This window comes from Mus caroli, unplaced genomic scaffold (genome assembly GCF_978045245.1).
Source record: "Mus caroli unplaced genomic scaffold, Mus_caroli_1 scaffold_11, whole genome shotgun sequence".
NCBI classification, from domain to species: domain Eukaryota; kingdom Metazoa; phylum Chordata; class Mammalia; order Rodentia; family Muridae; genus Mus; species Mus caroli.
The window spans coordinates 99,597,637-99,609,930 of NW_028227266.1; the positions used below are offsets into that span (position 1 = coordinate 99,597,637).

The window sequence follows — 12,294 nt, forward strand, 5'->3', positions numbered from 1 at the left end:
GAATTCTAAACTTGCAAAGAACAGTTTATTTTACCTCATATTTTAGAAGTTTTAGTTTATGGTCGATGGTTTTCTTTTGTAATGGGCCCTAATGAAAGTACTTACTATATTGAGGACCACATATTAGCGCTGCTCATATTGTGGCTCTATATAAAAAAAAGGAAGGAAGAAGTCTGTGTTCCCTAGAAGAGGAAGAAGTAGTGGTCCACAGTCCTCTTCAAGACAGTTCCTTAAAAACTTCTGCCTTTGCCCTGCCTGTCTTTCTACCATGTTTCAGTAGCTCAAGGCAACAATCTAAGCTGTTAGCATAGAAATTCAAATTGTACCTAAGAATTATTTGGAATACTGGACTCATAGAATCCTCTGTGAAATGATCGTTTCTTTATTGTTTTCTGAATGAATTTATGAAAGCTCATTGTTTTTGTATGTGCGAAGGTATTCTAAGCAGTCTAAGATTTTCTTATTATTTTATGTCAATTAACTCAAACTTGATAACACATGTTCTTAAGCTAGTGAAGTAAGAATTAAAAGTTATACTTGTGTTCTTGAAAATGTTTTTCATCCCTTTAATATCTCTAAGATAATGGCATTCCCTTACTCAAGCTCAGTTTGGTACTGTGCCCTCTTTCCTTTGCTTTGGTCGGTGTAATTGAAGATGTAATCTGTCGTGCTGTCAAATGGCTGTAGGGTTTGATTCACTTCACTTTTCATTTTATTGATTTCTGCCTATTGTATCATGTCTTCTTTGGTTCTAGTTGATTATATTAAATAGTTTTTTCTATATAAACTTACTAATTTTACAGATTTTATATTCTCTTTCTGCTTTTAAATAACTGTTTTAAATTTCCATTTTTTATTTTATATTCTCTTTCTCTGTTTCATCTGATAAATAAATATTCTCCCAGACAATGCTTTAATGGTCAAATTTTTATTAATGATTTCTTTGATTTGTGTTGTATTAAACTAGCCTAACTTCTGAACATTGTAGGCATTCTGATTTTTCTGCGGTTGCTCTCTAGTTTATAGCATTCCCTGTACCTGTAAAAATGTACTATACTGTTACTTTCCTGTTCGTTTTTGTCACGAAATTCCTCTTAAGTTGCTCTTTTTTTCCCCACAACAAAATACTCTTTCTACCTTTCTTTTTCTTTGTTTATTATCATCTTTCAACCTTTTTATGTCTTTCAGTATGTTTCTAATAAACAGTATATATTTGATCTTTTATGCAATCTAAAAATCAGTTATTTTCTTTGGCTTTGGCTTTGGAGTTTGTTTGTTTTTCGATACCGTGTTTCTCTGTATAGCCCTGGCTGACCTGGAGCTCACTCTGTAGACCAGGCTGGCCTCAAACTCAAAAATCCACCTGTATCTGCTTCCCAAGTGCTGGGATTAAAGGCATGTGCCACCACTGCCTGGCTGATTTGGACTTAAGTATGAATCATAATTATTAGAAACTATATCTCATTAGTCTATCTTAAATCTATAAAAGTAGTTTTGTTCAAGTGTCCCTTTTTAGTCCATTTTGCTATTGTTTTCATGTATATTTTATCCATATTCTCACTACCCTATGCTAGTGTTAAATTATCAGTGTATTTAGGAGGTAAGAGAGAAAAAACTATGCCATCTTTAATGTAACATCTTGTTAACAGTTTTGATACCTTTTTTGTTAATTATTTTATTTGTTTACATTTAAAATGATATCCCACTTCTGGGTTACCCCTCCACAAACTCTCATCCCATCTCCTCTGTCACCCCTCACCTATGGGAGTGCTCCTCCACCCACTCAACCATTCCTACCTCACTGCTCTAGCATCCTGGGGCATCAAACCTACATAGGACCAAGGACCTCATCCCTCCCATTGATGTCAGATAAGGCCATCCTATGCTACATATGTATCTGTAGCTATGGCTACTTCCATGTATACTCTTTCATTGGTGGCTTAGTTCCTGGAACCTCTGGGTGGTCCAGTTAGCTGATATTATTCATCCTATAGGGTTGCAATCCCCTTTAGCTCCTTCTGTTCTTCCTTTATCTCTTCCATTAGGGTCTGCAGGCTCAGTCTGATGGTTGGCTGTATCTGCATCACTGTTGGTCAGGTACTAGTAGAATCTCTCATGGAACAGCCATACTAGACTCCTGTTCTCAAGAGCTTCTTGGCATCAGCAATAGAGTGGGGAGTTGGTGTCTGCAGATGGGCTGGATCCTTAGGTGGGGCAGTCTCTGGATGGCCTTTTCTTTAGTCTCTTTTCCATTTTTTGTCCCTGTCTTTCCTTTGGACTGGAACATTTCCAGGTTAAAATTTTGAAGATGCATGGGTAGCCCCATTCCTCAACTGAGTGCTGTGCCTATCTACTCAGGGTGGTCTCTACAGATTGTAACTCCCTTCTGTTGGGTATTTCAGCTAAAGTCATTGCCACTGGCTCCTGGGAGCCTCTTGCTTCCCTGGAGTCTGGGACTTAGTAGTAGTTACCTTCAGCTCCCCCTCCTCCACTGCTACATTTCGATTCAATTTCCTGACCCTCTGTTCTTTCCTCCTGTCCCTTCCAATACCTGTTCCTGCCCTCCCCTTCTTATCCCCTCCTCTTCCTTTCTCTGTATCAGGCTCTCGCTCCCTCTAGCTCCTGTGATTATTTTGTTACCCATTCTATGTCGGATGAAAGCACCTACACTTTGGTCTTCCTTCTTAAGCTGCAATGACTTATGTGTTGTATCATAGGATTTCTGAGTTTTTAGGCTAATATCTACTTTTCAGTGAATACATGCCATGTGTGGGTTTGTGTATGTGTGTGTGTCTGGGTTACTTCACTCAGGATGATATTTTCTAGTTCTATCTATTTGCCTATGAATTTCATGAAGTCACTGTTTTTAATAGCTAAATATATTCCATTATGTAATGTACCACATTTTCTGTATCCATTCCTCTGTTGTGGGACATTTGAGTTGTTTCCAGCTTCTGGCTATTATCAGTAAGGCTGCTATAAACATGGTGGAGCATGTGTCCTAGTTATATATTGGAGCATCTTTTGGGTATATGCCCAGCCAGGAGTGCTATTCCTGGGTCCTCAGGTAGAACTATTTCCAATATTCTGAGAACCCACCAGATTTCTTTCCAGAGTTGTTGTACCAGCTTAGAATTCCACCAGCAATGGAAGAGTGTTCCTTTTTCTCCGTATCCTTGCCAGCATCTGCTGTCACCTGAGATTTTGATCTTAGCCATTCTGATTCATGTGAGATGGAATCTCGAGATTGTTTTGATTTACATTTCCCTGATGACTAAGGATGTTGAACATTTCTTTAAGTGCTTCTCCGCCATTCAAGATTCGTCTCGTCACTTGAGAATTCTTTGTTTAGCTCCGTATCCCCTTTTTAATAGGGTTATTTGGTTCTCTGCAGTCCAACTTCTTGGGTTCTTTGTCTATTTTGTATATTAGCTTTCTATTGGATGTAGAGTTTGTAAAGATTTTTGTAAAATACTGAGAGCATTCTACAATAGTTCAACTGGAGAATACTTTGTTGTGGTCCTTATAAAGCAATTTGGCTACCATCAAATTTTGTTAGTTTCATTTATCTAGGCAATTAATATTTTAGCTTCATCTTTGAATAATGGTTTTCCTTCATACAGAAGTCTTTGTTCACATTTTCTTTTTTGTTTTTGTTTCTGTTTTTGTTTTTGTTTATGTTTTTACTTTCAGTGTTCTTTTATTAGATATTTTCTTTATTTACATTTCAAATGCTATCCTGAAAGTTCCCTATACCCTACCCCGCCCTGCTCCCCTACCTACCCACTCCCACTTCTTGGCCCTGGCGTTCCCCTGTACTGAGGCATATAAAGTTTGCAAGACCAAGGGGCCTCTCCTCCCAATGATGGCGGACTAGGCCATCTTCTGCTACATATGCAGCTAGAGACACTAGCTCTGGGGGTACTGGTTAGTTCATATTGTTGTTCCTCCTATAGGATTGCAAACCCCTTCAGCTCCTTGGGTACTTTCTCTAGCTCCTGCACTGGGGGCCCTGTGTTCCATCCAATAGCTTACTGTGAGCATCCACTTCTGTATTTGCCAGGCACTGGCATAGTTTGTTCACATTTTTACATTTTTCTTCCAATACTTAAATGTCCTTATAACCTATTAGACTTGTGTTTAAGGTTAAGAAGTTGTATCTTTGTCTTAATCTGTCATTGTATATGAGTCAGTTTATTTTATAGCTTTCACAGATTTTATTGGTGACTTCACCACTGTCAGTTATGTGTCTATAGTGTATAGAGCTAAGTCATGGGATTTTTCAACTAAGGTTGTGTGAAACTTCTTAAGTATTTTATATCAGATTTTAGATGTGGTAAGCACTCATACTTTTAAAAACAATGTGTATTTGTGTGTGTGTGTGTTTGTTTACACACCCCCACACACTTCTAAAACAAGATCTCTTTTTTTTTTTTTTTTTTGGTTTTTCGAGACAGGGTTTCTCTGTGTAGCCCTGGCTGTCCTGGAACTCACTTTGTAGACCAGGCTGGCCTCGAACTCAGAAATCCGCCTGCCTCTGCCTCCCGAGTGCTGGGATTAAAGGTGTGCGCCACCACACCCGGCTAAGATCTCTTGATAAGATTGGCGTCATCTTCTGTCTCTACCTCCCAAATAGTAATACTATTCTATTTTTTTTTAATTTTTAATATTTTTATTACATATTTTCCTCAATTACATTTCCAATGCTATCCCAAAAGTCCCCCATAGTGCCCGCCACTTCCCTACCCACCCATTCCCATTCTTTTGGCTCTGGCATTCCCCTATATTGGGGCATATAAAGTTTGCAAGTCCAGTGGGCCTCTCTTTCCAGTGATGGCCGACTAGGCCATCTTTCGATACATATGCAGCTAGAGACAAGAGCTCCGGGGTTCTGGTTAGTACATCATGTTGTTCCAACAATAGGGTTGCAGATCCCTTTAGCTCCTTGGGTACTTTCTCTAGCTTCTCCATTGGGAGCCCTGTGATACATCCAATAGCTGACTGTGAGCATCCACTCCTGTGTTTGCTAGGCCCCGGCATCGTCTCACAAGAGACAGCTATATTTGGGTCCTTTCAGCAAAATCTTGCTAGTGTATGCAATGGTGTCAGCGTTTAGAAGCTAATTATGGGATGGATCCCTGGATACGGCAGTCTCTAAATGGTCCATCCTTTCATCACAGCTACGAACTTTGTCTCTGTAACTCCTTCCCTGGGTGTTTTGTTCCCAATTCTAAGAAGGGGCACAGTGTCCACACTTTGGTCTTCATTCTTCTTGAGTTTCATGCGTTTAGCAAATTGTATCTTATATCTTGGGTATCCTAAGTTTTGGGCTAATATCCACTTATCAGTGAATACATATTGTGTGAGTTCTTTTGTGATTGTGTTACTTCACTCAAGATGATGCCCTCCAGGTTTTGCTGTCTGTCCACCCTACCAGTCCATGATTGGGTTAAATCATAATTTTACTGTCACTTGTTTTTAAAAGTCAAGCCACAAGTTTTGCTAAAGTGATGAATTGACCCAGCACCAATAACAAAAGGAATCCAAAATACGTTACCTTTTAGAATCGCAAACCGGTTATAGGCAAGAACTCTTAAAAAGTAGAGAACAAAACTGCTCAAGACATGGGAAAAGTAGAAGAACATGGAAATGCACACCAATTCCAGCACTTGGGAGGCAGAGGACAGCTGGGCCTGTGGAGCAGGTTCCAGGTCAGCCAGGGCCACAGAGAGTCTCTGTCTCAAAAAACAAAATAACAACAACAACAACAAAAAACCACAGCCACCAACAGATTGGGAAAAGGATCTTTACCTATCCTAAATCAGATAAGGGACTAATATCGAATATATATAAAGAACTTAAGAAGGTGGACTCCAGAAAATCAAATAACCCCATTAAAAAATGGGGCTCAGAACTGAACAAAGAATTCTCACCTGAGGAATACCGAATGGCAGAGAAGCACCTGAAAAAATGTTCAACATCCTTAATCATCAGGGAAATGCAACTCAAAACAACCCTGAGATTCCACCTCACACCAGTCAGAATGGCTAAGATCAAAAATTCAGGTGACAGCAGATGCTGGCGGGGATGTGGAAAAAGAGGAACACTCCTCCATTGTTGGTGGGATTGCAAGCTGGTACAACCACTCTGGAAATCAGTCTGGCGGTTCCTCAGAAAATTGGACATAATACTACCAGAGGATCCAGCAATACCTCTCCTGGGCATATATCCAGAAGATGTTTCAACGGGTAAGAAGGACACATGCTCCACTATGTTCATAGCAGCCTTATTTATAATAGCCAGAAGCTGGAAAGAACCCAGATGCCCCTCAACAGAGGAATGGATACAGAAAATGTGGTACATTTACACAATGGAGTACTACTCAGCTATTAAAAGGAATGAATTTATGAAATTCCTAGGCAAATGGATGGACCTGGAGGGCATCATCCTGAGTGAGGTAACATATTCACAAAGGAACTCACACAATATGTACTCACTGATAAGTGGATATTAGGTCTGTGTTTCTTAGTAGACTCTTTAGATACAGTCATATTGGATTTTTCTAGGTGTTGTCACTTTTTTTTACACTAATGCATAATGCAACAAAATCGAGGTATATCATGTTATCAAATTTAATAAACTTACTGCTTTTTTTCTTCCTTCAAACTTATTCCAGGGTTAAGAAAATATCTGCTACATGATCATGTCCATAGTCTAAAAAATGTGATATTACAACACATTTAAAATAAGTTGTTTGGCTGAAATAATAGTTGAACTTAGTTTTCAAACAGGTTCTCAGTTCTTCAGGTATATATACTGCTTTTTCAGAAGTCTTCTATGACTCCTCTCAACATGATGTCCTTGGAGCGCATTAACCTCCCTTTCTACTTAAAATTTCATTTTCAGGTCTTACTGTGAGTTACTTTCTGTGTTTTAAAATTCTTATTGACAATGTATGTAACAAAAGATGGTATATGTGTGTGTCAGCAACTTCATTAGATGTTTAAATTCACCTGAGTTCATTTTGTTTATCCCCTACACACACACAGGTCTTCACACAATTTCTCTCTTGTTGTTCTTTTTTAAGAAAAAAAATTGTTAGAGCAAAATTTTACATAGAATTGTTTGAGATAGGAATTCATTTTGTGCTGCACTTTATGTAATAGATCTTTTTAACATACAGAATTATTCACTTTAGAGCTGCTATAATTTCTCCTATATAAGCAACAAAACTACTAGTTTCTACCTCAGATTTTAAATTGCAATAACTTGTTTAATCTAGTTACAGGAAAAGTTGATATCAGTACATTACAAGAACCTTTGTTTCTAACTGACTAGAGTTCATTCTTATTTCATTGTAAACAGAAAATAATTAAGTTCGTGTTTGTCAAGAAAGCTATCTAAATCTAGTTTTAAAGCCCTATGTCTTCCCCATACTCAGATTATTAGTACAGTTAGTCAATTAGTGAGGTTTCCCCATAGAAACCAACATGATCAATTCACACTATAAAATTGAAATAAAAGATTAATATATTTTTTTTACCAGATTTGTACTTTTATAGGTGGTTTTCTTTAAGTTATCAAGTATAGATTATCCTTAATTCATTTTGCTGTTCAAGATCCCATTGTCAATTGCAATTGAAAATTAATCTGTGTTTCAATTTTTGTTATTATTTTTCATCATGTCTTAACTTTTTTGCTTTTTAGTTTAATATTTATATTTTTGCTGTCAGATTCTTTAGAATACCAGTCTTAATGAGATGGAGCTATTAAAAGTAGAGATTGTACATACAAAATACTTTTAGTATGAAAAGTAAGGGCTCTGAAAAATATTTTTATATCAACAGTTGTAATCAACTCATTATTTGAAACAACTATTGCACAATGTTACACCCTATGTACTAAAGTATATTAGTTCCTAGAGGACAGAAAAGTTTTGTTAGGTATCTTTTCTGTGCTACCCAGCTTTTTGTCAGATTGATACAAGCTTAGAGTCACTTGGGAACAGAAATTTTAATTGAGACATGCTTTTGTTGCTTTTGCCTGTAGGTGAATCTGTATGACACTTTCTTGATTGATGTGGGCAGGCCCATCCCACAGGAGGCTCTGCCACCCCTTGCTAGGTGGTCTTGAGCTGTATAAGAAAGCATGCAGAGTAAGCCAGTAAGCAACTTTTTACCATGGCCTCTGCAGCGCATCAGATTGCTGTGACTTCCCTGGATAATATGCTACAAGCTGTTATATGAAATAAGCCGATTTGCTTTCGGTTCATGTACTATCAGAGCAATAGAAACCCTAACTAAATTATCTATCTCAGTAATAAAGAAAAGGCATTTCACTTAAATTTGAAAGAATAATCAGTATATATAGTCAGTTTATTATATTACAGGCATGGGTGATGCAGGTGTTGTTCTTCCATTTGAACTCTGTCAACGAAAGAGAACTGATTTTTGGGCCCAACAACACGACAGCTAGTTGTTATTAGATTAATGATTAACATTCTTATTAATTAAAATACCCCAAAACAGGGCATTATAAAGCAGGTATTATTATGTCATAGTTTGTATAGATTAAGAATTAGGGGGTGGCCTAACTAGATAGTTGTCTCTATAATTGTACATTTTATATTATTTCCAATCGGTTGTGGTGCTGTATGTGTTAGCATTTTGTCTAGGCTCTGCCCCACAGTTACCTGGCAACAGCCAGGTATGCCTGACTCACTATAAAAGGGGTAGCTTAGCCCTCCTCTCCCTTTTTTCTTTTTTGCTCTTCCTCTGTCCTCTAGCCCCTCTCTCCATGTGCTTATGGCCTGGCTCCGTGCTCCTCTGTGTGCTGGTGTGCTCCCTCTATCCCTCCCTGCCCCTCCCCCATACCCTGAATAAACTTTTCTTGGTTTTTTTTGGGGGTGGGGGGTGGTTTTTTGAGACAGGGTTTCTCTGTGTAGCCCTGGCTGTCCTAGAACTCACTTTGTAGACCAGCCTGTCCTCAAACCCAGAAATCCACCTGCCTCTGCCTCCCAAGTGCTGGGATTAAAGGTGTGCGCCACCACAGCCCTGCAAATTATTGTTTACTAATGCTATCAACATAAGTGATAGCATCACATACCATCATGTGGCTGTTTCCTCACGGGGAGGAGTGTCTCAGCACGGGCCCACAGAGGCTCCCCCACACTTGACTACACATCCACCAAACATTGTCCTTGTCTTTATTTTTATAAAACACAACAGTATGCCTCCAATCACAAAATTGCTGGGGGTGCTGTAGGTTTGGGGTGCCTAATAAGAACCTTTTAAAATTTTTAAAGAAGGCCTCCACCACTAATAAAAGAAGCAGGAGCAGGGCAGAGGAGAAGAAAGACAGCAGAAGAACAGGGTAAGGAACAGGATGTAGTCTGGATCTTTTTTATTTACATGGTAAATATTTGCAATCTATGCATGGTCTGATTTAAACGATATCCAATACATATATCTACTGAAATACCACAGGTTACCTCGTTAATATTTATAATTTAATTTTTAATTTATATGTCAAAATGAATTTAAAGTTAGAGACATTGTTCAAACTACAGTCCTGCTTGAATTTGGAAGATATTTTTCTAAGATAGCTTAGCTCAACATAAGTGATAGCAGAAGGCCTAAGTTACACATCCCGTGGAACTCCCCAAAAGGTACCTCAGTGCTAGCCATATGGCAAGTACCTTTCCCAGGGAGAGATCAGTAGCTAAGAGATGACAAATTTCTCAGACTGTCTTTTTTTACTTAGTTTCTGGAATCAAAACTTTTCATTTTGACCATGTTATATTCATCACTTAGGTTACTCATTGTGAAGAAAAGGTAAACAAATACCCACCAGAGAGACCATTATCATGTTTTTATGGATATATTTTGAAAACACCACACAAGGGTGAGGGGATGATGGCTCAACCAATATGAGTGTTTGGTGCACAAGTCTGAGGACCTGAATTTGATCTCACCTAAATACCTGCTTTGCTGCACTTGAGAGACTGATGTCCATATTGTCATGAGGTTGAGACCCATAGAATACAATGAGACCTTACCTAATAGGAAAGAGACAGACAAATAATTTATCTGAGTATGAAGACAGGAAAGTTGCAAAGAAATAAATATGGAGATGTGTCTTAATGCAAAGTTACAGCTGAATTTTACTTGTAATATTAATTTTAATGATACCATGTTAAAGAATTAAAGTTACTTAAAATTAACCATAATAAATGAGGAACCTTAAAATGTGATTGAACGCCAAAAGATTTAGTATTTATATTATTTTCTTCACTTTTCTTTTTTGGGGGGGTGGGAGGGAGGGACGGGGGGAGGGGAGAGGGAGAGGGGGAGAGAGAGAGAGAGAGAGAGAGATTGATTGATTGATTTCTCTGTAGACCTAGCTGCCATGGCATTCACTATGTTGATCATGCCCCACACTTACAGGGACCTTCCTGCCTGTGCCTATTGAGTCTGAGATTGATGACTTGTGCTACTGTGCTGCACCCATATGTGTTTTGTTTTGTTTTAAGTTAGGACTAATAATCTGATAAAAAAATAAAAAGATAAAATTAATTTTTTTGAGAAATTATCTTAGAGTAGGAAAATCATCGCAGGACAACTATATTAATGCATGCCTTGAGATAAATGGATATAATTCTAAATTGTATGAGTTTTCTGTCTCTTTTTTATTTTAACTAATATGGATGATTCTTCACTGTTCAGCCTAAAACATAAAGTAACTAATCATGAAAGACCTGTGATATGAATGAAGTGACGAGAAATGTTTCGTAGAAATACAAGCTAAACTACAGATTTTCTTACAATTCAGTAAATGTCTCAAAGGGTTTTAGTTTTGTAAATTATTTTACATTTTTACTTTTTATTATTTTATGTGTTGGGCATATTTTACCTGATCCTGTGTTTGTATATCAGGCAAGTGCGGTGCCCACTAAGGCCTGAAGGAAGCATTCCAATCCCCTGAAATTTGTAAAGTTATAAGTGGTTGTGAAACTTGCTTGTAGATGTTGGAAGTCAAACCTCAGTGCTCTAAAAAAAGCAGATGGTGCTGTTCCTGAAGCCTTTATTATGCAGCTCTAAATAATTGGCTGGTATATGATTTTGCCTTGTTAAATTAATTTATGGTGGTCATAAAAATTAGTCTTATTCATCATTAAAAATTGTGCAAGCCTATACTGGTTGATGGTTGTTTAGAAATAGTTTTGAACTCTTGTCACATTGTGTCTTTCTCAGATGATTTAACAGTAGTGAGAACTGTAGTTGTTATGTCTGAAAACTCTTAAGTGTCATTCTTGCACCAATGAAGAAAGTATGTTTGTGTTTGTTATGCTTGGATTTTATAGTTTATGCTTTTATAAAAATGAAATTAAAGAAGATATTTGTGTTAAAGACCTTTTGCAGTGTTTGTATAAAACAGTATTCAGAATATTTACATTGGGATGGTGAGATGTTTCACTGGAATCTCTTGAGGCCAAGGCTGCCTGAGTTTAACCTTGACGTTAGAGGAAAAAACTGACTGTTGTTCAGTTCTCTTCTGGCCTTCCCACTTATGCCATGGCATATGTGCAGCCCCTCTAAAAGCAAATTGAATAAATATAATATTTAAATTTTAAGGCAATATTTATATTGGACTGGAAATGTATCCCAGTTAATACAGAGCTGTCCTAACTTTAAGTCACTAGCACTGAGTAAAACTGCTTGTAAGCACAGCTCTTGGTTGTCATCCCTGCACTTGGAAAGTGAAGGCATGGGGACCAAAGGTTCAGCGTCATCCTCGCTACAGAGTGACTTGAAGGCTAGACTTCATAACTTGAGACCCTGTCTTAAGAAAGGAAAGAATATAATTTACGTTTGTTGAAAACTAGTTGGAATACCTTCCAGGTTTCTGTATAATTCAGAGGTTTGTCTTCCTCTGCCTCATCCAGTGATGCAATTGCTGAAATTCGAGCCATCTGTATTGAAGAAATTGGAGTATGGATGAAAATGTATAGCGATGCCTTCCTAAATGACAGTTACCTGAAATATGTAGGATGGACTCTTCATGATAGGGTAAGTTGGTGACTTCTGGTTTTGATGAAGAAGTATTTGTGTTGTGAATATTGACATGACAACATTCAAAATTGCAGTAGCTTATTGTTTTTTTAAGATATATAGTAATATGAAATTTTAGATACTACAAATAACTATTGATCACCATTATGAAATTTAATACAGTGGTTTATGAGTCTCCCTTGGATGCAATGCTATCTTGAATTATACTGGGAACCTGGTATAT

General features: G+C 37.6%; 1 protein-coding gene across 7 annotated transcripts in view; it reads left to right on the forward strand.

Annotated features, from left to right (window-relative positions):
* The window catches only part of Stag1 (STAG1 cohesin complex component), a 321,639-nt gene that overhangs the window by 191,171 nt on the left and 118,174 nt on the right, over positions 1-12,294 (forward strand). For all 7 annotated transcript variants that reach the window (XM_021171587.2, XM_021171588.3, XM_085827945.1 and 4 more), the window contains one exon: positions 11,945-12,068. In XM_021171587.2, coding sequence (XP_021027246.1) covers positions 11,945-12,068 — 124 coding nt within the window. The remainder of the gene's footprint in view (positions 1-11,944; positions 12,069-12,294) is intronic.